The sequence below is a fragment of the Tauraco erythrolophus genome, chromosome 6 (assembly GCF_009769465.1).
Source record: "Tauraco erythrolophus isolate bTauEry1 chromosome 6, bTauEry1.pri, whole genome shotgun sequence".
NCBI classification, from domain to species: Eukaryota; Metazoa; Chordata; class Aves; order Musophagiformes; family Musophagidae; genus Tauraco; species Tauraco erythrolophus.
Window position 1 is genome coordinate 22,913,228 of NC_141470.1, and position 27,058 is coordinate 22,940,285.

At 41.9% G+C, this 27,058-nt stretch overlaps 2 protein-coding genes across 2 annotated transcripts in view; one reads left to right on the forward strand and one right to left on the reverse strand.

The window, feature by feature from the left end:
- Window positions 1-1,036: 1,036 nt before the first annotated feature.
- TCP11L1 (t-complex 11 like 1) lies at window positions 1,037-18,873 on the forward strand. Its single transcript, XM_086613683.1, has 10 exons — window positions 1,037-1,067; window positions 4,830-4,995; window positions 7,764-7,896; window positions 10,978-11,098; window positions 11,669-11,889; window positions 12,870-13,006; window positions 13,464-13,660; window positions 14,010-14,191; window positions 14,900-15,072; window positions 15,291-18,873. Exons 2-10 carry the CDS (start codon window positions 4,842-4,844, stop codon window positions 15,524-15,526), a joined length of 1,554 nt encoding a protein of 517 aa, XP_086469809.1. The 5' UTR covers window positions 1,037-1,067; window positions 4,830-4,841; the 3' UTR covers window positions 15,527-18,873.
- Window positions 18,874-18,915: 42 nt separating this feature from the next.
- Window positions 18,916-27,058, reverse strand: part of CSTF3 (cleavage stimulation factor subunit 3) — a 53,479-nt gene continuing 45,336 nt past the window's right edge. The window contains 8 exon segments of the mRNA XM_086613682.1: window positions 18,916-19,567; window positions 20,584-20,644; window positions 20,783-20,877; window positions 21,288-21,441; window positions 23,264-23,459; window positions 24,773-24,842; window positions 26,687-26,789; window positions 26,897-27,040. Of these exon segments, the coding sequence (XP_086469808.1) occupies window positions 19,365-19,567; window positions 20,584-20,644; window positions 20,783-20,877; window positions 21,288-21,441; window positions 23,264-23,459; window positions 24,773-24,842; window positions 26,687-26,789; window positions 26,897-27,040 (1,026 nt within the window). The 3' untranslated portion in view covers window positions 18,916-19,364.

Sequence of the window (27,058 nt, forward strand, 5' to 3'; positions counted from 1 at the left end):
AAAGACAGTTTCTGGTCCTTAGAATTTCTACTTGTATTTTTCTTAAATGACTTGTGATGTTGCAACGGTTGCCTCTTCAGCAGTGTATTCTCTTTCTAACTCCTGATTCTACGTGCTGTCTGGCTGATGTCACTGTTTAAGAGGATGAGATTTCTGTCTCGAAAATGAGTTCCTGCCTACGGGCATTGCCTGCTGGAGTATGAGTTCTGAATTGCAGATATTGCTGCACTGTGTGAGTCACTGAGTTGGCTTTGGTGCCAAGCTTGGTCCCAGGCTCCCGAAAAGCAGTCTGCAGAGAGGAAGCAGGCAGGAGAGATGTCTGGAAGCATTCACCGACGGGTACAAACAGGGCTGGTGTGGCCTTTCCTCTGCAGCTCACCTAAGAGCACCTCAGATTTGAGTTTGGCTGAGAGGACTGGTGGTCACAGTGTGAGCTGGATAAAGTGTCTGGAAGTGAATACATCCCAGCAAGACAGCAACAAAAAGCCAGGGCTTCTTTCCCTGTTGCTCTTGGCTTGAACGGTGCCTTGCTTTGCTGGGTGGATTTAATCCCAATCGAGCATGTGCCAGACACCCGTTGAGGCCGGGTGGAGGCTGCCGGGGCGCAGCTCTGGCGCTGGCCCAGCTCCGAGGGCTGTCGGGAGCTGCTCCTTGCTTCCTCACGCAGAGGCAAACCCCGCACTCCCCCGAAAAGCAGCGGGCAGCCACGGTATCGAGGATCGTTCCTACGGCCTGGGTACGGAGGAGGTTGCTGCCACATCCTCGCCCCTCTAGGCTCGCTTTGGGGAAAAAAAAAAAAAAAAGCAACAAACAAACCAAAAAACGCGCAGGGCGGTGGCGAGGCCTCCTCCCTCTCTCCGCCCCGCCGGGGCGCGGAGAGGTGGCGGGGCCCCGCGCGGGGCGGGCCGCCGGGAGCCCCTCCCGCCCGCTCGGCAGGCGCCGCGGCCCGCCCCTGCGCCGGGTGCGCCTGCGGCCCCGCCGCGCCCCGCCGCCCGGCAGCAGGAAGCCGGCAGCCGGCGGGCGCCCGCCCCGACAGCCGGCGGCCGCGGCTCCCTCTCCGAGCGGCGGTAAGGCGGCAGCGGCGGCAGCGCCCCGGCTGCCAGCGCAGCCCCGCGGCGACGGGCGGCGCGGGGCTGGGAGGCGGGGCGGCGGGGAGGGCCCCGGGCCCGGCGGGGCTGGGAGCGGGCGCGGCTCCGGCTCCGGGCGGCGGCTCTCGGGCCGGCGGGGGCTGCGTGCGGGAGCGGGCCCGGGCAGCCCCGCCTCCGCGACTCGTTTGCCGGGGAAGGTGGCTGGGATTCGGCGCTGGCCGAAGGAGGCTGGCACATCCCCTTTTCGCTAAATGCCTTGCCCGTTCGGCGCCTGGAAAAACACCCCCCGGCTGCGCTGCAGGGGCTCGCTTTCCGTGTGGCCCATTTAGGAGCCTTTGTGGCATCCGTGCCTGGAGCTGCTGCCGCCACCCTGGCTGGGCAATGCGGAGAAAGCGCCGTGAGACTTCTGAACCCGTGTGAAAGTGTTATGGAAAATTGGTGCCCAGTGGTAGGGAGGGCGAGGGGGTGGTACAGGAACATTGCTGGTACGTGGTACGATCTTTTTGTTACAATACCTTGTATGCTGTCTTTTGGTAGGTCCTGCTGATGGAGCGGGACTTTCAGGGCCTTACACAGAACAAGTTGCAGACAGGGAAAACGGTAGAAGTTCATAAGCATCCCTTTTAATTTGGAAGAGGGACAGAGGACAGGCTGTAGCTTCACCATGCAGAGCTGAGATGTAGCTTGCCTTTCTGTGGAAAGTAGGTTATGATATGGCAGGTGAACAGAGGGAAGAGGAGAGAGTTCAGGGTTGAAACGGAGCTTGAAGAAAAGTGGCCTTCAGGGCTTGTGTGTTGGGCCTGCAGGTAAGGGGAACTGTCACATCTTATCTCACACAGAGCAGTGGGGCCACTCTTGGAAGTCGGGAGGAACTGCTTCAGTCTTGTGTGTACTCCATAGAAGCACAGTGAAGTTTATTTAATGCTGGTGTGCATCTAATTATTTGAGGACCTTTGATGAAAGGAACCTGTGGAAAATATTTTGTTTAAGTTTTAATTTGTTGAGTTTTCTCTTGCACTTCTGTTTTAGTTAAAAATAAATTGGAGGAAAGTGCCAAGAAGTAGTCTTTGTTCTGTTAAGAGTCAGAATTGTTTCTGTGAAAGGAAAGATGATGATCACGCTTTTGGAAGAAGTATTGTTAAGCTTATTTACCCAGTGGAAAGAGGGTTTGTTCTAGATGTATTCTGGCAAATAATAGCAGTAATCCAGCAGAAAAGAGTAGACTATTGCAAACTAAACAAATAAACCAACAAGTGTGCCTGTTTACCTCATCTGCTGAACAGTCGTTTGGTAGAATGGCCCAGTTCTTGTACTGACTTTCCACAGCTGAAATAGGACATTTTTTTTAAACAAATGGTGTGTAAATGAAATTGTTCCTTTTGAGACTGTAGCTCTTGATCTTCCATTTTATGGAAAGTGATACTTTAGGAAGTAGTCTGTGCGGTAGGAATGGTGGCCTGGTGGGCAAAGCTGGGGGTGGTAATCATGAGGTTGATTAACATCTAGGCCCTGTCATTTATCTTCTGTGAGTCCTCAAGCAACTTAACTCACATCTCAGTTTCCTCTCTGTAAGTAAGGTGTATTATACTACCTCTCTACTTGTGTGTGAGAGTAGTGAGGATAAAGTGCAGTGAGAGATCGCAAGGCATTACGAAGTGTCATGTGCATTAAAGACCTAAGTAGGTCTTAGTTGAGTCATCTGTGTGCTTTGAATTTTGGCTTCAGGTGGATGCTTTGTGGAAGACAATGGATAGGAAGAACAACCATCTAGGCTGGTTGAATGACTGTGGAAGGAAGCCTTTAAGATAACGCTTTTATTCTAGCCAGATTCACCAACACGTTTCTTTCCTCTGTTCAGCCAGTCGTACCTTATATTTTCTGTTACAATGTTCTTCTCTGTTAACTGCTGCTTTATTAAGAGAGCTACTTGTCCTCTTGCTACTAGAGTTTTTGCAGTAACAGACCTTTTGTCTGCTAGACCAGAGATCCACTTTTCCTGGAGTATGTCACTGGTTTTGCACTGGTGTTTCCCACTGGTTTCGCACTTTCATGCCGGTTTGGATGCCTGGTGTTACACCTAGCTGGAGGCTGTCTCTGCCTTAGTTAAAAGGGTGGCAATGTGACTGGAGCTCTGCAGAGCGTACTCCTTTCTTGTTCCAGCTGGGATTGTCTGTGTGTGTGAAAGGGGTAGATGATCAAGTGTTCGGAGCAGGAGCAGTGACTCTGTTCCAGCTAGAGGTGAGGGCTAATATGCGGATCTAACAATACATATACTTAATATCTTAGTTTTCCTATGTAATTTATCCCATGCTCTTTATGCTTTGTTTTCTTTTCTAAAGCAGAAAATCACACAGTGCTGTGGACAAGTGTTGTGTGTTGTTGTGTATCTTGTGCATCCAGCAAGATGGTGATCCTGAGTCATTGCTGTTGAGCAAAACTGTTTCTTACATGCACTGAATCTTCCAGCTGTCCTGTAGAATCAATTGGCACAATCAATTTAAGCACTGATGGAGTAGGGTTAGTTATTACAGCTGTTGTATGAAAATAAAACAGTCTCAGTGCTGCCTTTTATATTTCTACACTGTTGCTTGCTTATGCTGCGTCCTCTTCAGTGTAGTCTTTGACACCGCAAGTGTTTTTTTCTGTGTAGCTGTGAGGTGCCTCTGGAGACTGTATCTCTTACTGAGAGCTTGTTTCTTTTAAATTTTGAAAGTGGGGATGGTGGGATACTAGGTGAAAGAGGAAGTTTTTGTTCTTCCAGGAGCTTTTTTTTTTTTTAAAGGTAGACTCAGTTCCTGACTTCCCACTTCACAGAACATCCAGGTTATCTAATTAAGTTAGAGAGATCATATGTTCTCTATTAGATTTTTGTAGAATTGAAGTCTGAACAGTAGCTTCCTGTATGATAGTTTTCAGTGGTAAGATGTGCAAATTACATTCTTCAGAGAGAAATCTGAATAAGTGAAGATAATGAATGGTGAGGCATGCTTTTCTAATGGCCGTTTTTTCAGTGTAGCTTTAGATACTCTGCAGGTATCTGTAATGTAATATAAGTACTGTTTAATGTCTAATGTTTAATAAACTAATATTTTAAATATGTTCTTTACTGTCTTAATATATTTTTTTTTTAAATAATGCTGATGGTTTATGCATAAATCGTGATTCTTGCATGAAATAAAAATATGGGAGTAGAATTTTATATTAATTTATCTTTAATCCTTTTTCCGCTTCTTAGTGCGTGTGGATGCCTCAGAGTGAAAACTTCTAAGTTCTGAGCAGTTGGGGCAGATCGCAGTTCAGGAGTACGTTATGTTCAGAAAGCTTTGTCGTTGCGTAGTGGGGAAACATCTCCTTTTTGTAAAGCACGTTTGTAATACTATTCTGAAGGTGTTTTTCACTGCTCTCTCATGAGCGATGCAAAGAAAGAAAATTCAGTGTATCTTTCTTTCTCATCTGTATGCATTATGGCAAGGGAAGGATTTCAGATTTTTGACAACTTACTAGGAATGCAGATTAAGTAAACAGTAGTTGTGTTGAAAGTGTCCCATTGTGTGTAAGATGGGAAGTGAGTCATTGAGTCCAGGTCCTCTACCATTATGGGAATGACATCATATCATTCCTCATAAGACTTCTTTTATTCTTAATTTTTTTCTTAACCAAGAGAACTCCTGGTGGTGTTTACGCACTCAGCCATGTCAGAAAATTATTCATTCCCTTTTTCATCTTTCTTTTTCTGAAAAGAACCAACTGAAAATGTCTCAGAATCCTGACAAGCCACATTTGAGTGAAGAAAAGTTGAGTGATTTGGAGGATGGTCAAGAGGAGAGCTTGGACAACCCGGATCAGTCTATCAGAAAAAGAATACGACAGAGTGCTCCAGGGTCACACAGAGATGATACACCAAAGTGTAAGCAAAACTGTTTCATAAAAAAAAAAAAAAAAGAAATCTGTAATTTTTCTGGTGGAGACAAGCATTCTATGCAAGTTTGACTGTTTTGCAATTAAATGTTGTGTGACTCCTGATCATTTGCTTTGAAACTGTAACACCTTTTTCCTCATTTTGTTTTAGCACTTAACTGTGTGTAATAACTGTGTTGCTCTGAGCCACATGTGTCTCAGATACCTTTGTGTGTCTGCACTCACAGAAGGGATGAGCACCACTCCAGTATGTTCTAGCTAAACTTTTGCTGCCGTTCGCATGATCAGCTGAACCTTCTGGATTGTTTCAGCCTCCATTTCTACTGCAGGGCAAGAAAGGCTGTTATCAACAAAGCAATGTCCTGTCATCCTGTCATCTCTCTCCCAATACAGGTGGAAAGTTGTATTTATAATCCTAATACTACTCCTAGTGCCAAGCAGGACTTCATATTTTAATTTTATGCCTAAGGCATATTTTTCTTCGTCATTCTGCTTTTAACGTGAGGAGCTGGATGCAATATGGCTACCAATTATTTCTGGCAAATCTATAGATAAAACCAAGAGGAAGTTTTCTAGTCCCAGGGATTAAATTCAAAGAGGCAGAATTGCTCAGATAAGTAGTTCCAAATTTCTGTAGAGAGTGTTTCAGCATGTAACGTTTTGTTTGTATAATTCTTTTTATTTTTTAAGTGTTCATTATTACTTGAGGTTTAGTGTTATGTTACGTAGAGGAGATGTTCTGAGGGAGCTTATGTTCTTACATCTTGCTGGTTGCCTGATAGGAAACGCGGTGTATGTATGGAGAAAAGCTATGGACGCGTGAGAGTGAAATGCATAACACAGTCTTGCACTGCGTTGTACCACAAAGAACTCGTTAGTCTCGAGCCCTCCTCTCTTGGAAGGCAGCAGATATAACATGAGAATGAAGTAACATGACTTAAGAGAATTCCTTCGTAGATGAGAGTCTTAGCTTTTAGTCCATCCACTGCTGGAGTGAAGTCATTTGGCAGTTGGACAAGAGCACTCTCATTCAGCTGTGAGCTTTGTTGTCCTGCTAGTTCTTCTCAGAATATCAATCCCTGCTGTGTTTCCAGAATCACTGTGCAAGATTAAGCTGCAAGCAGAAGGAAATAAGGGTTTAAGAGCACTGCACAAAAAGAGCGAGATATTAGTGAAAAATTAGCACATTGGAACCATACTGTATATACTTGGAACAGCTTTGGATGGCAGACAAGTGATCAACAGTTATTTTTAAAGGACCTTTTCTATGTTACTAGCGTTAAGTCCAGTCAAACTGAATTATCAAATGAGGCATGATAGTTTGCCTAAAACACATCTCGGTGAACCCAGCCTATGGATATACCTGGTTGGTTTCTTTCATTTTGAGAGTTAGTATGTTGCTCCTATGCTCGGGCTGTAGTTGAACTGAATAAACTACAGAGAGGAATCAATCCCTCAGGGCAGTTTCACTGCGGCTCTTTCTCCCCTTCTGATCTGCTAGGTGTTTTCTGGAGGAGCCAAGATGAACCTTGCCGTTCTTGTCTGCCTCACCTGAGGGCACTAATCATCTAGCCTTCTCCTTTTTCCTCAAATACTTGCACCAGGGAAGAGCTGTGGTGCTTCTCCTAACTTTAGGCAAGGCACCCACACACACTGCTTGCTCTGATGCTAGCACAGCTAGAAGGAATCTTGACCGCAAAGAATCAGTGGCAACAGATTGCAGGTGGCTTCAGTGGGGATGGGATTACTCCCCTAACCAGTATGGCCTACACCCTTGACACCTTCTCTGTCTTTATGCTGACTTGTTTTTAGGGCTGTGACATTTCCTGCACTACCACAATGCCAGTAGTGTCACAGGAGGTTGCTATGTAGTCCGGAACAGTTAGGAGCCATAATTCCCAGTGCATCCAGGAAGCAAATTAAATTTGCTAAAACTGTCCCTGTCTCTCTTCTACCTTCTAGATTTCAGCAGTTGGTCACTAACTTTGTCTCCTGCCTAATGAAAACTGGCCTGTTTTTTTCCAGGTTTCTTGCTTCCTTCTACTCGCTTGTATGCTCCAGGGCCCAATTTGAAGCTGCTTGTCCATCCTTGTTGGTCCCAAATGCCTGTCAGAGGAAAATGTCTTAGGCATTGGTGCCGAGACTAGGTCTTGATGTGCTTTGTTGTTCGGACAATGGCCTCTTGGGAGAAAAATGAGAATTTGGAGAAGTGCCAGTTGCACTGGAAGTAATAAAAATAATTAGCCACTGGTGTGTTATCGCTTAATGTTAATGGTGGTTTGTTTGCCACCTGCCTTAGAGATGAGGTCACTTCCTTGAAAAATACAAAATTGAAATGGCAACATCTGCACAATAACTAGGGAAATAGTGTGGTGAAAATACTAGTATTTTTTATGATTTCTTCCTAAAGTATGGAGAAAAAGGCTAAGATGCTATTAGGCAGTCCTAAAGAAGTGGGGGCTTGGGTGCAGGGGTTTTCTTGGTTTTCTTTTTTAAAAGAGCTTGATGGAACTTGGAAGCAATTGACATACTGAGCCCAGAATGTTGACTAGGGTTCAGTCCTTTGTTTTCTGTAATACTCCACAACCTGTGTCATCCACCAGCTGGGGAAGGAAGGGGAAGGAAAGGAGAAGAATCTTCAGATGATGCTGTCCTTTGGCCCTCTGTACTGTAAAGAAGGTGGAAAGGGTCCAAAAGTATTAGCAGACTTTTTTCCACAGACTTTATAGATAACTGACAGTTTAATTTGTGTTGCAGCTAGTCCTTCTCGACCTGTGTCAATAGAAGAGCTCATGGAAACAGCTAAGGGAGTAACCAACATGGCATTAGCACATGAAATTGTTGTTAATGGAGACTTCCAGATAAAACCAGCTGAATTACCAGAACACAGGTAAGATAGTTATCAAATAGATGCATAAATTACATCTGCATTTGTAGAACTGCAGAGCAGCTCCAGTGGATCAGATAAATGCTCTGGCTAGTATCCTGTCTGGCAGTGCCTGGCAGGAGATGGGAAAGAGCATAAGAAGGAGGTGGTAAGCGTGCAGTTCTGCTTCCCCAGAAACGCGTGTGTGTGAAAAGTGAACCTCTTGGAGTAATTGTTTGGGCATGTGTGGTGCGAATCCCAGTGCGGTGTTGTTTCTGTCGGAGTTCCGTTGTCCCAGGAGCCTGAGACTGCAGTCTTCATAACACCCAAGTCTAGCTGCAGATGCAGGTAGTTCTTTTAGCTCTTAAGCTTGCACTACCTGAGGGAATAAGATGAAACTCTTTCAGCTTATTCTGAGCCTAATGTCTGTTTCTGCAGAGACTTTTTGGGAAGAGATTCCTATGTTTTATTAGCTTAATCCTTCCTCCTTTAGCTTGACATCTTTCCTTCTCTGTCTGACCTAGAGTAATTCTATCCCCTGCTGAGAGAGGAGAGGGAGAACAGAAGATGCCTTGATGTCTGTGATCGCGTATTGGCCAGCGTAGCTGACCCAGTCCTATCCACAGATGCTTCATCTGCTGTTTCTTTCTCTTTCACACACAGAGAGATTTGGCTGACAATGTGTTTCCTGAGTTAATTTGTGAAAGTGAGCGCACATTTCATGGAAGAAACTTGATCCATATTGAAACCTGAGTGTCATCTGTAGGTGCCCGTATTTGAGAGACAGACCCCAGAGCACATTGCTTTCGTGGGTGCTGCAGGAGAATATGCTACAGATGGCTTTTAGAAGACTGGCCTTTGTTGTCCTCTATAGAAAGCGGTCATACTGAGACAAAAGGTCTGATGCCTATCTCCACCAAAACAAGGTGATGGTGGTTCCTGTTAAAGTTAGTAATAAGAGAATGTTGCTTGGAACCAGAATTGTCCCTGACTGAAAAGGCAGTGATGGGAACACTCTCGTCATGCCTTCTCACCTGGAGTATTCCTGTCTTTCCAGCTCTGACACCAGAGTATTATGTCAGTGGTGTTTTATTAATGGCTGTGGACTACTAAACAACAGTAACCAAAGAAAATGTGCTCATGTGATTAAATGCACTGAGCCTCGTGGTTCTAGCAGGAGTTGCCTTTGAGTAGGGGTTGAATGGAGCAGATGAGTGTCTTTGCTATGCTTTGTTCACTTGTCTCAGCCTCTGAGTTGGTAGGAAATGGAATGGTGGTACCCTTAAATGCTGAGGACAAACAACATTTAACTGAGCCAGCACATGACAACAGACATCTCTGTCGTCCATCAAGACTCTTGTGTTTTAGAGCTCAAGCAATGACTTGATCTGCCTTCTCAGCACCATCTTTCAGTGTGTGCCTTGGCTGTTAGACCCAAGCAGTGTGGTCCAGTCCTACTTTGTTGCCTTACTTTCAGGTCGTGCGCGATTCACGTGTGGCCCCGTGAACCGGGGTCTGTCTCCAGTCTGCACAAACGCTGCCTCTGAAGCAAGGAAAGAATGCCTGAGACATGCAAAGCCTGTTTTCTCTGGTCTATGTTATCTCCTCTCTCCCAGCATCTTTTGGGGAACTTGCATCAGGCGTTTTCTGCTTGGCAGTCGATGGCTGAGAATAAATGCTTCAGCTCTTCTATTCAGTTTCCGCTTCTGCTCTGTATTCCTTCACATGGATTTCTCATGTGAAAATGGGCTGTGATAGTGGAAAACTTTTCTGGTATGCCTCAGTGCTATAAAATTGATCTCAGCATTTTTCAGGGAAGAAGGATTTTAGTATTTTTTCCATTCATTCTTCTTTCTCCACCCCCCTTGAAAAAAAAAGAAAAAAAAAGGGAAAGAGCTGGAGACCAATGCTGTACTTTGGAAAGTTGGATCCTTTTGCTCACTGAGCAGTGGCTGTTGTTCACCAGAGTGGCTGATTTGCATCTCCTCACAGGATCACAAAACCACGTGTTGCAGAGGTCACCTTGCTCAGGAGTGCCTGGGCTTTGGGATGGGCCAGGCCTGCTTTAGTGCAAGATCCTTGTATTTGGCTTTTGTGAGGATTTTGGTTGCAGTTATTTGTCGCCCAGAAAAGAAAGAGTACTCCTTCAGACTTTGCTTGAAGAGGGACTCTCTCATCTTCCTTGATTAAATGTGGGATTTTTGGTTTGTGTTTAGCTTAGAGACCCCCACAGCTTGAATGCAAGTGTAGACAAGTGATTGGAGGAGAAAGCCACTGTGACTGTATTTGCAGTTGCATACACTGTCCCTGGAACATCTTGGCTGGTCTTAGAGGGCCACAGGGTGTAAGTGCCTCTGGCTGCTGCCTGAACCTCAGCTGCCTGCGGAATCAGAGCCTTGGGAATGTGGTGTTTGTTGTGTGCCTACGTGTGAGCATTTTACTTCTTTGCCGTTGAAGTTAAACCTGCTGCGAGCAGGAGCCTGCCTGCTGAAGAGGAGTAACTTTCAGCATTTTGAATTAGGAATTGGTACTGAAGCAGCGGAATTCTTTGTTTTGTTTTGTTTTGTTTTTGTTTGTTTTTGTTTTTTTTTTACACAGTGTGAACTGGGCCTTCATCTCAGAGTAGTCGAAATGTTTATGCGTTGAAAAGCGGAAGCTTTTGTGTCAGGGAAGTCACTTCATTTCTTTTAGATTTACTTAATGAATTTTACTTTGTAGAATTGCATTTCCTTAGGCTTTTGAAAGGAACATGGATACTGGTCTTTTGAAGACAAGCTGTAATTTTTGTGTGGTGTATTTTTTTTTCTTCCAGTTGTTTACTTTAGAGGTAGCATATAATAGACACTTTCAAGGATTTTAATTTATAGTCACCTTTGCTTGTGTATAACCCTTTATTAGGATATAAGCCATTCCAAATCCTGCATCCAGTTTTTCTTGCTTTTGAGTAACTTAAAATGACAGATCTCTTCTCTGTTAATGTTCATATATTCATTACTACATTATATTCATATTATTACATGCTGTTCTTCAGGAGCTGCAGGTTACCTATGTAAGGTGGTGCTGAGACAAGTATCATACTTTTTAACTGGTCATATTTACCCACAGCTTAGAAAAAAAAGTAAGAGATATTGTGCATAAAGCCTTCTGGGATTGTCTGGAAGCTCAGCTAAAGGAAGACCCACCAACATATGACCATGCAATTAAACTATTGGGAGAAATTAAAGAGGTAAGATGATGATGTATTGAGGTAAATTATTGAATTTGTGTAACTGCACTGATATGAATGGGCAAAAGTGGTTGAAGTTTGGCTTTTCATAAAGGACTGTCTTCATCGTTTTCATTACTTTATCATTGTCTGTGATCATATATAAGTTGCACAACCTCAGAGGAGAAATTTGAATGTAAAAACAAATGTAAAACCCTGTAAGATGAATAAAAGGTAAGTAATACTAGTTTCGTAATTCCAAGCTTCTTTCGTGTTATAACAGTGGTATTAGTTGCAGAATCCATGAGATGGCCCAACACTAGCCTGAAAAAAACAAGTACAATAGCCACAAGTATGAGCTGTACTACGGAGTATTTACCACTTAGTAACTTCAGTATCATACAGAATGAGGTGAAACACTTGGGGTTGGGGAATAGTTGGTTAAAAAAAAAAAAAAAAGGAAAAGGAAAAAAAAGAGATTTCACTTGTAAAGGGCAATTAGTTTAAATAAAAAGTGGTTCAATAACTGTTTCGATCCTTGTAGTCTTTGATATGTAGAACTAATGTACTGTTAAAAACTTTCCATTTCAGAATCTCCTGTCTTTCTTGTTGCCCGGTCATACTCGACTGAGAAGCCAGATCACGGAAGTTCTTGATCTGGATTTGATAAAACAGGAGGCAGAGAATGGAGCCCTTGACATTTCTAAGTTGGTTGAATTTGTTATTGGGATGATGGGGACTCTCTGTGCTCCAGCTCGAGATGAAGAAATTAAGAAACTGAAAGATATTAATGAAATAGTTCCTCTCTTCAGGTACTGAAGTGGTATTTATTGGTCATGTTGAGAGTTCCTTAAATAATTTTAAATGGGGGAGGGGGATGTAGTTCCAGCAGGGTAACTTGCAAATCTTTGTAGAAAAAAAAGAGTGATAGAGAAAGGGATATAGTTGTGGGTGCGAAGGGGAGAGATGCTCCAGAAGTCTTTAACAGAGACTCTCGTTATTCTGGTGAATTGGAGTATTTGTCTAGAAAAGTGTTATTCTTCTCCAGCCAGTTCTTCCTTTCCCCCAGATTTGAGCTCTCTTTATCCCCTACCTCACTCTCTGTATAATATCCTCTCAGTTCTAAAGGGGGTGCACATACCACATCTGGGAGCACAGAGGCTTCTGCTTTGTCACCATGTTCTCCGTTGAACAGCTCCAGGTCTCCATAGTTAGAAGAAATTTCATTAACCTTGTTGTTTTCTGATTTGATAAGCTTCCAAGAGTTCAAGACTGACTTGGCAGACATATTGCCAGCAGGAATTAGGTTTCTTTGAAATGAAGGTGTTGTTCTTTGGGTTTTTTGTTTTGTTGTTGGTTTGTTTGGGTTTTTTTGTGTGTTTGCTTTTTTTCTCTTTTTCTTTTTTCCATTCTTTTTTCCCACTGAGGTTGGCTTTCTAGGCTGTCAACAGAGATGGTATGCGAGCTTGGAAATCCAGATGTCTTTTTATGTAGTCAACGTAGGACATTGCACATCCCAGGAAATACAATCTATGGAGCTAGTAAAGTTAATTCCATGGAGGCTTTTTCGCAGGACAGCAAGTTCTACTTCCTGCGGGGAAGAGGCGTATGCATGCATATACGTGCTTCCTCAAGCTTTCTCTCTGTCTCATGCTCTTGAATTGCTAAGCACCCTGTTCATGTCTCCCATGCCTGTTTTTGCTCTTTCCTTAGACATTCTGTAATAAGTCTTATGAACATTACCTCCGAAGCATCTGCAGCCTCGAATAACTTTTTCTGTTTATTTGTTTAGAGCGATTTTCTCTGTATTAGACCTAATGAAAATGGACATGGCAAACTTCGCTGTCAGTAGTATTAGGCCAAAATTAATGCAGCAGTCTGCTGAATATGAAAGAAAGAAGTTTCAGGAGTTTCTTGAGAAACAGCCAAGTATGACTTTGTTCCTTTCTTTCTTCCCCTCTGACCTCCCAGTAAACTGTGTCTTTGCTTGTAGGTCATGAAAAGAAATCATGATCTTTTTATAAGAACTTTTTTATAAGTTCTAGAATTCATGTGGTAAATGACAGCTTGTGCCCCAAAACTGTGGTTTGAAAAATTCTGCTAGCACGACAGTTCTGGACTGGGTACACTGGGGTTTTGTTTCATTTCAATACAGTGTAGGACATAATTAGCTAGCATCATCTCACCTCTAATTTCCTGTAGCTGTGTCGTGTTAATTTGGTTTTAGATGTTCTGCTTAATGCAGTAAATGAAATGCATGTCAATAACTGATATCATGGGTATTAGTAACTGATGGGATTATTTGGAAATTATTGGTGGAAAAAGCTAACTTTGAAAAGGAATTTTCTTAACAAGATTTTTTTTTTTTCCCCCTCTGCTCTTCCAGATTCTTTAGACCTTGTCACAAGGTGGTTGCAAGAAGCGGCAGATGATCTTGCGAATCGGAGATATAAAATGTTGCCTCCCCACTGTAGTGCTGATGGTGCCACTGGTGGAGCTTCTGTCTTGTGCTCCACTGCTGTACAAAATCAGGCCTATCTGAAGCTCCTAAAGTGGGATCATGTAAACAGGCCTTTTCCAGAAGTAGGTATTTAACAGAAAGAATTATTTCTGTGCTTGTTCTACCTCTCTATTTCTGGGATATAACAGAAGCTGCTTGTATCTGTAGCCTTACAGCAAGTATAATACTGAAACATTTATCTCTTGATTGAGAGCTCTGGTAGCTCTTCTAATAGGTTCTTATTTTTCAGTATTGAAATTCACTCAGTTGGAAAAGAGGAGTTAATTCTTTTCCTTTTGTTCCTGCTGCTCGCCTGCTGAGCATGTGTTGCTCTTTTCTGTGTCTTCATCTTATCTTCACTGCTGTGAACAGTGCCACTGCACAGCCCAGCCTTCTGACTTTATTCTGTGCTGGCTTCCTTACTCTTTGCAGACAGTGCTGATGGACCAGGCTCGCTTTCAGGAAATACAGCTGGAGCTGGAGCAACTCCTCCTGACCGGGACAGTCCTTCTGGTCGTGTTCAGTGCAGCAGGCTCGGCACTCATTGATGTGCCTGGATTTGCTGAGAAAATCAAAACCATTGTCAAGGTGCTGCTGACAGGACTGCATCTTCCGTGAGTACGGGATGATCCTTGTCACACAGAGGCAGGTGTAGTTGCCTTTTCACCCTGGTAAATAAGCAGTTTAAGCCTCTCTCTGGCTGTGGACTGCAGAATACGTGGAGGGAGTGATGAGGGCTTTTTATGAGCCCAGGCTGACGATTTTTATTCAGCTTACTTGGACAGAACTGTCTGGTTTTTTGCTCTGTTCTTTTCTGATATGTACGTGTGCCTTTTTTTCAAAGGAGTATGTTTTCCATGATGCCTGGTTGGCACACAAGAGTGCAAGCAGGTAACCATGCTCATAGTTTGGGCCAGGCTCCCTCGAGAATTTGAGTGTGGTATAGTAAGCTTGCAGGTTTGGAATGACTTCTGTGTGGTAAGTACACTTGCAGATTGGGAATGACTGCTGTACACATTCTGGGTTGATAACTGGTTTTTGCATTAGAGCTATCCGTGCAGTAGGAAAGTCAGCTCTTATTTGCATGGATTGTTCAGGCTGGAAATCTCTAATGCTATCCCTCTTCCTTGTTTTATATCTCAACTATGTTTTTCATATATATGAAGTGCATTATTCCTTATAGTTCTGGCCTTTATCTGGATTACGCCTCTTCCACTACATTTGAATAATAAGCAACTGTAATTGGATAGTTTATTTTTAAAAGATGGGAATAAAGTGAGTAACTGCAATAGCTAAGTAACGCTCTACTCCACATTCCGTAGCTCCTTTAACCTGAAGGAATCTTTGGCTACCATCGGTGAAAAGGTGTGTGCTGAAGTTAACAGCTGCCTTTCCCAGCATGGGTTTCCACCATTCTCAGCTGAGCGAGAGACTGTGCTTAAAGGACAAATCCAAGCAGTGGCCAATCCGGATAACACCATATGCAAGCTCATAGGTACGATGTGACAAAAACGCCCTGTTCCTAAGTGACCGCTCGTGTCTGTCTTTGTAAAACTGCTGGTGGCATGTCATGTCATGCATGGTTTCTTGTTTGATCTGTTTCAAATGTTTGTTTACTGTGTTCAGGCTTTCTGTGTTTTGCGTGACATTACGCTATTTCTCATTGACTGTCTCTTTTGAAACAAACCAAAATCCTTGGTCCAATTTTTCCAGATTCTCGAATTCAAAAGTTTCTGGAGAATTGTCTTGCATCTAGTCACCAGAAATCATTACCTGCTATTCCTGGAGGATTAGGCCCTATTCAAAGAGAGCTGGAAGAGATTGCTGTCAAGTATGTTCGTCTTGTCAACTACAACAAAATCGTCTTCAGCCCTTACTATGATGCAGTCCTTGGCAAAATACTGACTAAGGAAGAATCCCAACTCGTAGGGAAGTCAGAGGAATCATAAAACCAGTTTGTATGCTACCAGTACGGTATTAACTTTGTCAGCTATTTTAAGAAATTGCACCGATATTTGTCTAGGAAAACAGCTTTCCATGTAAATACTGGTTCCTTTCAATTCACTAGTGATGGTTGGTGAGGAAAACACACGAGATGCAAAAGGGGTTCTGAAGTAAATGATGAGAGAGATGCATTTTCAATGTAAGTGTGCAACCTGGGCGGGGAGTGTCTTGGTAGTTTTCTGGCTGCAATTTTTAGATTTTTGAGCTGGTGCTAGGTAAGACAAGTGTAAGAACCAAACTTTGTATTTAAGTGGCTCATTTTAGGGCATTTTATTCTAATTTACTGTGAAATTAGTTTAATTAATCCAGAGTAGATTAGCAATGGTCCTTTCCCAGAAAGGGTGATTTGGCTTTAAAAAAAAAAAAAATTGTACTTTAAAGACTTAAGAAGTAAGCTAAAATTCTAGATAAGAGAAAATTTACCAGGCAAAAAACAAAGCCAAACAGCACTTTATTGTAACATTATGGTTAGTACGGTAGGCTACTAGTTTTTTCTGCATTTTACTGTGTTTTTAATAGCATTTTTTTGCTGTTTACCTGCAGATGTTACAAAACACATAATATATTTTTGTAGCAAATTTTCTGGTTATTGGGCAACTGTCCTCTGCTATGTACAGTACTTACAAAGGTGGCAATCTTATAGATTGCAGCTGTATTTATCTCTTGTAAAGACTTCAGAAGGGCAGAGCTAAAATGTTTTGATAAAGTGGCATTTCTTACCTTTTTTTTTGCTAGTAGTTTATTCCTTTTTATGTGAAATACTAATTTTAAAGTAAGTCTTTGTCATTTTCAGAAGGTGGATTTAAAGTGTGTGAAACTTTAGGCTGAAAATTTTACTTGTTTTTTAAAACTACAACTGGAGATGGTTTCATATTCAATCATGACTTCAAAAATATTTAGGAAGTGCGGAGCACTATTGGAAGTATAAGTGATTTTAATGTACTGTGAGACGTGAATGATTTAATGTTAGTTTGAATACCCAGGGAATATTTTCAGTAGAAGATTTTTTTCACTTTGTAGAGGTGTTCTTGAGACTTAAAATATTTGTAGGTCTTGAATTTAATTAGCTACATGTTGTATAGATGAGTGCTCACAGAAGAGCTCAATGATCTCACAGCCTTATTGCAATGTCAAACTCAGCTAGGAGGGAAGTACATTTGAAATGTTCCTCTAGTTGAGCAGAACGCTGTATTACAGTAATCAAAATTTGATTATTTTACGAAAGCAAAGTTTATAAATAGTAAGTGTCCCAAGTACTAGACTGTGCAAAATAGAATGCGTTGTCATCTTTAAAAAAAAAAAAAACACCAAACCAACACGTTATGTAAAATAAACAAATAAAAGGGCCCTTTTATTGCTAACATCCAGGTTCATTTTATTAATCGACTAAAAGACTAGAACTTCTCAAAGGAAGCACTCATTATGAATCAGTGTTGATGCTTCCCTTTCCAGTTTTCCTTGAAATGTCACCATGGATATAGCTGCATTAACTTTGGAGTTTGGAGGAAGGTGGGACAAGTAAAACCTTTTATTGTGTATTAGCCTGTGCAGCTGTAAACCACCTCTTTTCTCATTCATTACAAACTCCCTTCCTCAAAGGGAAAAAAACCACCAAAACCCTGTAAGAGATCACCAGCTCAGACAAGTGATTTTTCTCTTGGCTAAATGTATTCAGGTAGTAAAATGGATGTCTGTCTTTGATAACTCAAAAACGAGTAGGTTGGTTAGCCAGAAAAAAAGTTCTGAGTAGGTGTTTGGTGTGGTCTGTCTCATTGTTTGAATCAGCAAAGGATGCTACAGAGGTCTCCAAGATTGCTACATCTGCTTACTGTACTTTGTTATTAGTGCAGGATTCACCTCAAAACACAGCCTGCAGCTCCAAAAAAATTAATTCAGTAGTCTGTGTAACAAAACAGCTACCAGAAACATCATTGCTAGAGATATTAAAAAAAACCAACCAAGACAAAGCTGTTTTCATTTTTGTTAAATGGGAGTTGCAGAAGTTATAAACTGCTGCTGGTGGTTTAGCACTGCCTAGAAGCTGTCTTCAAAGGCCCCTCTGAATTACGCACACTACAAAAATTTAGGTGCTGTAGGGGATGATCTTGAGGATGGGGGGAGGAACATCATCATGGTGAAACAACCTGCTTAGAAAAGTATGTGAGTGGTGCCAGAATGAATGGGACTGCACTATCAACAGATAAAACTGTACTTGCTTAATCTAGAAGATGGCTGCTCCCAGTTCTGGAATTCAGGGTCCAGATGTCCATGCCGGCCAGCTCCTGCTGACTCTGACATCAAAGCATGGATTGTGCTGCCACTAGTGCATGCGTGTTGCTCGCAGGGTTGATACCGTAAGTCCCATCTCTCCTTGCAGGAAGGGTTTGATCCTAAGGCTTCATGTAGAAAAAAGGTGCAGCACCTGTGCCTGGCTCCGGACTTACCTTTGGGCAGACGAGTGCCTCCGTTGGGGTGGTGCTGTAGGCCTTTCGGCAGTACGGATCTAAGGCAACTGTAATAAATGCCCACAAGTGCAAATCATGGTAGCAACTTTCCCAGGTTGTCTTTTTAATGACAGTGGTTGACAAACAGTTTCTCTGCATTCTCTTTGAAAGAAAGCAGGAGATCTGATTAGGTGGCAAAGCAAAAAAGAAATTCTAGGATTGATAAGGCCAGACCCTACCTCCATGTAAACGCTTATACGGTTTTACATACGCTGTTCCACCTTTTCATCTGGCAGAGGCAGGGGCGCTGACCTACAGTCATCTGCACTGCTGGTGGCAGGAGTGCTTTTCAACTTGTTGGAGTAGCTGAATTTCCTGTAGTCCAGGGGGGTTCTTCCGGTCTTATCCGAGTGCAGTTCTGAACAGTCAGTTACAAGACCTAAAGTATGCCTAGAAACTGCTTTGAAGGTTCACATAGTGTTTTTGTTAGCTGCTTTGAAAATAACGGGTTAAACCATAGCTAATATATTAACATTTAGCTTTGCACACTAAGTGGAAGACCAATGCAGTTATCCAGGAAGAGACTGTGTTAGCTAGTACTCCTGGACAATCCACATTAGAAATATGTACCCAGTTTGTCTTACGATGCCGTCTTCTTTCTTTAAACAGTCAAGGAATTCAGTGCAAAAGTATTCTGTATCCTCTAGAAAAATGGAAGAAAAGCTAATCCTAATATGTATGCTCTGATCAATTTCCTGTGATGGTCTTATTAACATCGCTCTTGAAGTGGCTGAGTAATATTTAAGAAATAACTTGTTGTGTTTGAATAAAACCAGAATGAGGCATGATGTTACGGATATCCTTTTATTTTAAAGGAATGTTTTTTCCATTTTCAACTACAAAACAGATTCCATACATTCTGCCATAAATAAAAACGAACAATAAGGCAGGACACTACATGAACAAACTGAGAACAACTGTTTTCCAGAAAATGTGAATTAAAAATGCTTCACAAGTATAAGCCATCCAGTTTTTAAAATAAAACTGTTGAAAACCCACAAGATTTCAAGTGGTAGATGTGAACACCCTTGAAGAACAAAATGCAGCTTTGACATTTTGCACTTTTGGTTTTGGAACCCTAGTTTCGTTCAGAGCACATTCTAAGGTTGTTCTGGCTGTTTTCCGATCAAGAACCATATGGGAAAAGAGGCACCACAGTAACAAAACCATTTTCAAAATTTCTTTTGTTTGCAGCTGTCCCTTTTAAATGCTTGACTTCTCAGAAACTGACGGACTCAATGCAAGTCTTTGTCTGTCACAATAGAACTCCCAACTTGTTTCACCGGATTCTCTTTTGCTGTCGTGCTCTGTAAATGTCGTGTACAGGGGGAACTACAGATCCTTTCTCCTCATCGTCGTCGGAATCTTCATGTGGTCTCTTAACAGCCTTATTGAGCATAGCGTTATTTTCCACAGGTCCGTTGCCTTCCACAGCTATTTCAGGTAGGCCTCCAGTAATTATTCGTACAGCTTCCTCAACAGCTTTAGAAGGAGAAAAAGATTAAATTAACTTGTGAAACTGAATTCCCTGATTAGAAATAAGCACGCAACAAGATACATACATTGTGGAAATTTCTGGAATGAAACACTTTCCTACCCTGTTCTCCTACAAATGTTAAGAATTAAGTCTCGAGTGTCTGAAACTCCAAGCTATGGCAAACACTAATTATAAAGTAAATGCTGCTGCTTCAGCTTGAGACCTCCCTTTACACAAGTATTGAGGTCATTTGCAAGCTTAATAAAACAGGAAAGCCTACTGGGGAAACAGTACAGCTAGTCCATGATTCATCAGAAAGTATGCAGAGCAAGTCAGTTTCTGCATAGGAGCAGAGAAAGCTTCAAAAATTCCATGTATAATTTAAATAGATGTTTTATTTTCACTCTAAAAGAAATCAAATCCCAGCTTTTCTCCTCTCTGATAATTTGTTCCTTAAACTAACAGAGGGGGTGAAAAGTAGCATATTACAATCTGCTGTAGTTTACATGAAGCCTGGGATATGGATTTGTCCTTTCCCTATTTCAGAACTCTACTGCTTTGTAGGAGTTCAGGAGACTGTTCTTGAATATACAAGAAAAACACTCTGAAAGCATTGCAACAACGGGCCTTCGGAGTTACGCCCACCACTGAACTTACCATGCTGCAAATCCGTGATTTAACGTTTCAGTTACCATGCTGCTGGAAACAATGCCCTGCTTCTTTTAAAGGATATTCTGAAAATCTTCACTTCTTTCTTTTAATGGTTACCACCAAAACGTTACTAAAGCAGCAGCAGCTGGTGACTTTCAGCTTTTTGACTTTTTGCTGATCTCCCTCCAGTTAGATGTACAAACATTTCTATGAAGATTCCAGCCTACAAACATGGCCAATTCAACAGTATACTCTTAAATAATAATTACACATCTGTAAATGAGGTCTGCATTTTAGACAGCAATATCCATATGTAAAACAAAGTCATATGCAGCACTATCACAGACTCCAGAGTGAACAAATAACTTACTGTCTGGCAGTTTGCATCTTCTAAATATCTCCATGAGCTCATCCACTTGAACAAAGGGACCCTGATTTGTTACCAGGGGAAAAAAAAAAAAGTTTAGAAGATTATTTTTATTTTCAATGGAGTGATACATACTGTGGTTCTGTCAAAACAGAATCTCTTCTACAACTTTCTGAAGTTTTCAGAATTCATTAAAACAAACCTGAAAACAAACAGGAGGTGGCAGGAGCTTCATGAGAACTACAGCTGCTGGTGGAACAGGAAATACACCACCTGGGACGGGATGTAAACCTGGAGCTGTGGGAAGAAAAACAGTATGAAGCCAGTGCAAGACAGCTAGACTTGAATTGCTTTTGCAGCAGTATTATTTGATGCAAATAATTACTACCCTGTCATTTTTGCCTCTACTAATTACGTATTATTTAGTCAGTGATCTGAAGTCTATGAGCAGTGTGTGTACCAGCTTATTACCGTTTACCAGACCCCAAACTACTTGTACTTATTTCCATGTGACCTTAGTATTAGGATATATATATATATACACACATATATATATATGCCTTTAGCAATCTAATTAAATAAGAGCCTAAAATTTAAGTACATGTTTAGATGACTGAAGACTCAACGTCGCTGTGATGAGGTTTGCTAAGCACACAGGTTAATAACTCGCTGCCAGGTGACATACTCTGACTGAACATCTGACTTACGTGCTAAGTGTCTTGGCTGAAATGGAATCATCTGTTGAGTGTCCGGTTTGGGATATTCAGGTTTTCTGTCTACTTCATCTTTGAGAACAGGCACGATGGAAGGTGCAACCACAGGGTCTGGAATTACAGCTGCCAATTTGGCACGGGAGACATCCTGTGAAAGCCAATTAGAGAGCACTGAACTTGGCAGGATCACGTTGCTTGTTTAAATTACAGAACAAAACATCTCTCTAGACCAGTCGCTTATTCTCACTTTGTCATAATTATAATTTCAGATGTCCTCTTAGAAGACCATCTGGGCAAAACTCGCATGTTTTCATCAAACATTTAGTCCTACAGTGTCCCAGCTGGGAGCACAGACACTTGTGTTTGTTACAGAACGGGACCGTATTTGTCATTTTTGAATGGCTTCTTTTTTTAGGTTAAAAAGATTTCGGTGAACAGGTGCAGACCACTAGGCCTTCAAAACTATCATTTCTCCCTCATTTCATTCCCTAGATTGCTTTAGCTGGAAAAGAACTAAAGCATAAGGCAGTCAGCAGGCATGCAAAGCAGCAGTTCAAACAGGATTATATTTTGGCATGTTGCAGGCAACAGAAATGGGCCCAAGGGCTGAATCTTCTTAGGGGCACCACCTGGCAGGCATTCACCAGGACGTGCTCTCTTGTGAGCGCATCTGTAACTTCAAAATAATGTTGTCCCAGCTGAGTTAAAACAAAAATATTCAGTGGTTCAATGCGACTCTTATTTCCACCTATCAGATTGTTTTACAACTGCGAGAAGACCAACAGCTCAGCTGCTTTGCTAACTTTGATGACTTCTGTATTTTTTCAAAAATTACTTTTCTGTGTAAGAAATAAATGGAAGCTGAGACACTCTTTCTGAGACAGGAATTGAAGGTTCTTTTCCTGTTGATTTAAATGGGAAACAGCAGTTCCTCCAACAGAGCTGTTCGTGCTTCTCTGGCGGCCTATTTTACATCATGCTTAAAACAAAAAAATAATTTTAAAAAATCAAGATTTTATTCTGTTCTAATGGTTTTCCAAAGTGCTATGGCCTTCTGCATGACTAAAATAATAGTTAAAATACACACGGTCAGAAATGAGATGTGAGACCACCACATACAGGTGTCTGGCCTAGACTTTAAATTCCAATAGCAGCACCGGAGCACTTTAACCATATTAAGCAACTGAAAAAAAAGCAGCAGGCAGCCACTGATGTCTAGAGATAATTCTCCTCGGCTGTTCGCAGCAATCATGGGGACTGCCGTATGTTGGTTTGTTTTGATATGGGTCTCAATGAAGTGAGTAGAGTTTTGCCAACTGGGGTGGAAGGGCCACCAGCGGTGTTTCCTACAGATGACCTGATTCTACTAACTTCCCAAAGAACTGTGGTTTTTGAAGAAGCTCAGGTGGAAGTCTGAAGTGGAGGCCTCTGGCTGAACGGTGATGGCACTAATACATGGACCTTTCCATGGGAAGATGAGAGGTAAATATGAATACATTAAGTTCCATCTGTTAGTCATGTTCCTTGCTCCTTTCTGCCCTTGGTCCACAATGCCTGGCACTTTGCTGCCCAACAACGGTGTCCCTGGGGAGGGCACCCAGTTAGCTCAGCTTCTCTCTAGTCTTAATCTGACAGTTAAGTTCTTCCCTAAAATGAGACGAGCTTGGGGGGAGTTACAACGTGCTGCCCCTGTGCTTTCATTCTGGAGAATGTATTTCATATGGCTGGAGATGAAAAAAAGTTAAAAAGTAACAGCCCAATTCTGCTTTCACTGAAATACAGTGCCAAGAGGTAGCTGGAGCAAACCTCCTAGAGAGGACAGCAACAGAAGACAAGAAGGACGCATACCCGTTTTACTTGCTTTTCTATCAAGGAAAAAAAAATACAAGGCAAGTCCTAAGCAAGGAATTGCTGGAGTTTGCTAGGACTGAAAAGAGTAACAGTAAAATTCAGCGTTCCTGTCCACTTACCTTATAACCAAGGGCCTTCAGTTCGCTAGCAGAGCAGGGGTACAGATCCATGAACTTGTACCTGTCTACCAGCAGAGCTGTTTCTTTACCCTCATATTCTTCCTTGAATGCTGTAAATCTCCGTTTTTCAACTTTCAGTATACTAGCTAGATCACCAATGTTACTTTCAAAAGCTAAGAATCGAGCCCAGATTTCCCTGTAAAAGAACAGATAAACATGCAGCTGCTGAAAGAGAAAGTGTTCCTGATCACGACCCAATTAAAAGCCCCGAGAGGGCAGATTCAAAGGGAGGCAATCTGGGAACACGTGACCATTTCTGTTATTTACTTCAGATGCATCTGTAAAATGCATTACCTTCCCAGTGCCTTATAGATCCCTAGAAAAGCTTTCGATCTGGTGGATCATAAAGGCCTTTGTTATGGAAAGGAAAGGATTACTGCGGTAGATGACTTCAGCTTTGAGGTAAGCTTTTATCATCAATGTAAGACGCACAAATAGGCTTTACTCATCCCACTACACAGAATTTCACTCGGATCCTGATACGTGAAGGACTTTTAAACACAGATTCTGATTTAGTTCGTCTGCATGGACTAGCATATTCCAGCAGGCAAGAGGGATACCCATAGCACACAATAGGCAGAACTTCGGAATTTTACATAGCCCAAAATCTATACAGTTACTGTTTATTTCTTTGTGGAAAATCTCATATATAACTTGAACAACATCTGACTGTATTTCTGGACTTGACTCAACTTTCATTTTAGCTTTGGAGTTCACCTTTGAAGAAGAGCTATCTTTTAAAATCTTGGTTTCTCTCACTTTTAAAATGAACATAAAAATATTTCCCAGGAAAGATCAGGATTAAAGTGCAGAATGAACACACACAGCAGTGTGATGTTTGATTTCTTAGTTTTGATGCTTAGGTCTACCAGAATAATAATGGTGAACACTTGAACACTAGGACTGCAACGGGTTTGGTAAGCATTTTTTCAGAGAAATAAATTTAAAAAGTAGTAACGAAAACGTGGCAGCGAGTGGTTAATCCAAGTCTTTTCCCTATTTTATCTTCAGTTGGCTGGGAGCTGTTCAGCATTCTCCTCAATAAATTCCTGACTCCCCTTCTCTAAAATAACGCTCCTGAAGGATGTTCTCAGCTCCCTCTCCTCATCCACCTAAAGCACCTCTCTGGTGAGCGACACATGTCATTAGCCACGCCACCTGCTCACACCTTGAATCCTGACTGCGCAGGAGGATTTTGCGCTCTATCGTCAACAATCCTGCGTCAACGAGGTTTTAAAGTCAATAAATCAATGAATTTCACTGCAAGTGGGATAGGGACTTTCACAAATCTGTCACAGTTGTTGCTATTTTGGACAGCAGGAAGAGAGGAAGGAACATCTGTACCTAATTTTGTCCTGCTGTTCATTTTTCTAATTTCTTTGGGATGTTGGTAGTTGAAAGGGGTTATGTATCTGTTTTAGTGTAGTGAAACTGCTTTTGCAGACGTACCCAGATTTCTCAGGTGGAAGGCTCCCTGAAGTTAAAACACGTTCAAACAAAACTCTTGTATTATTGTCCTCTTTAAAAATAGAAAGAAAAAAGAAAAATCACACTGAGTAAAATATGTTAAAGACAATTTAAAATCATGTCCATTCAAAGAAATGTGCACATTGAATTAAATATAAGGCTGACATTCTGATACCTGGATTTGAATTTCAGTAAGTAGAAGAAAACTCTGAACGCCTACATGAAACTTTACCAATGTTAAATTCTGCTGTGAATTTATATTTTAAAGTCTATCTTTGCTGATAGCAACAAACCGATCCTAACACAGGTTCTTTTACAACAGCGCAGCTATTGCTTGGCATCATTTCAGAATCTCTGGGGTTTTTTTGCCCCATTGTCTTCACTTACCAAAATGGCATATTTCGGTAGTTTTAAATTTGGCCTTTCAATTCATTACTTCCCTTTTAAATTAGGGCAATATAAATACACCTGCACATTCCTCAGAAGTCCTCCCAAAATTATTAGACCTGCTTCCCAACGAGCAGCCAGCCTTTGTATACTGGCAGCTGGGGGAAAGGAGTGGTTGGTGGTTTTGTTCTCAAAACTGCTAGGCTCTGCTTGGTCTCTCTTGCTGCGTATTTTACTGTCTCTTACATTTAGGGAAGTTCTTATTTTTCAGTGAAGTCTGCTGAGTTGCTAAGACAGAGCAATACACTGGCAAGTTTTGAGACATTTTTTTTGATGGCAGTCTATGAAAAGGCATTGCAAATATTCAGTAGACCTAAAAGAATTTCTTGCAAAATTAAATATACTTTAACTTGAAAAAAAAAAAATCTGTTTACAGCTCACGGGAGAAAAAAAAGCTCTAAGTCTGTTCAAACTTTCAGAGCCTGAAAAAAAAAGGTACTGTAGTCTGAGAGGAGACATTTGCCTGCCTGGTGCCTACAGAACGCGCTGGGATGTTCTGAAGATCCAGCAGTACAGCTACCTGCAGCCACTGCTCACATCAGCAGTGTGGAGGCTGTCTCACAAAATGGAGCCAGCAACTCATAATAAAAACCAGATTGCGCTCCACCTCTGTGTTGTTAAGCCACCAATACTGAGCTGGAGTACTGACTACTTGAAGAAATACCTGAAGAAACGTGAAAATCTAACGGGTACCTGGCAGACAGGATTGGGCAGAGGAAGAGCCTGGGATGAACCACTCTTCTCCCTCTTCTCTAACTCCCCATGAAACATGGACCAGGACAGTTGCACACAGAGGTCTCTGTCAGCCCCTGCTCCCCGCAGTGGCGTGGGTGTCCTTAACATCACTATTAACTCCTGCATCAGGGAATCCCACAGAGACCTGCTGTCACCACCACCACCTCCTGCCCAGGGCTGCCCAGCCTCCTGCATCTTCAGCTCCGTGCCCGGCTCTTTGCATTCCAAACCCACTCCCCAGCAACTTCCTTGCAGGACCAATATTCACAATATTGCTTTTATATCTTGCTCATCTCATCTGTTTGAGGAGAATGAGTTTAAATTACTTCTGGTAGAGACTGAGTAATCCATTACTCCTCTCATGCTGATTTCAGCCTCCTATAGATCTTTTTCCTCGGGATTTAGATTTCTCAGTGTACTCCCCACTGTTCATGGCAGGTGCTGTTAAACTGCTGCAATGCAAGTGAGTTACAGTTCGGAAAGTTCACTCTCTCCTATTCAGTAGAATCAAGATCTGATGTCACTGTACTCCTGGGACTTCAGTAAGGAGAAAACAGCAGGGCTTTTTTCCAAATAAATTGCTGAGTTTTAGGAAGAGGTTTCATTGCTCTTCAAGAAGAATTAAAACCAAAATACAAAGAACTTGGTCTGAACCTAAACTCACTGAGAAGGCAGATTAATGCTTCATTAGACCTCTCAAAGCTTAAAGCTTACCATTAAGGTGAGAAAGGTAGTCGATATATGCCAGTACATATTCTGGAATGTCCCCATATTTTTTCAGCCCTAGCTCAAAAATCTTAAAGGCCACAGACTTATCCTGCAAACATTAAAAAAAAAAAAAAAAAAAAAAAGAAGTTATTAGCTTCAGTGAGCTACACACCCTCCCGACACTTCTTTTATATCAAATTGAGCATCTGTGATTACCTTACTACAATAATATTCCATTAAAGCTGCCGTAACATAGACGTGATGGCGAGTCCGGGAATCCTCTCTTGCTTTCTTAAATATCATTCTTCCAGATTTTATGCCTTCTGCTCGCCTTGCAAATTTCATATATTGGATATAAACCTAAGGTGCATATTAATA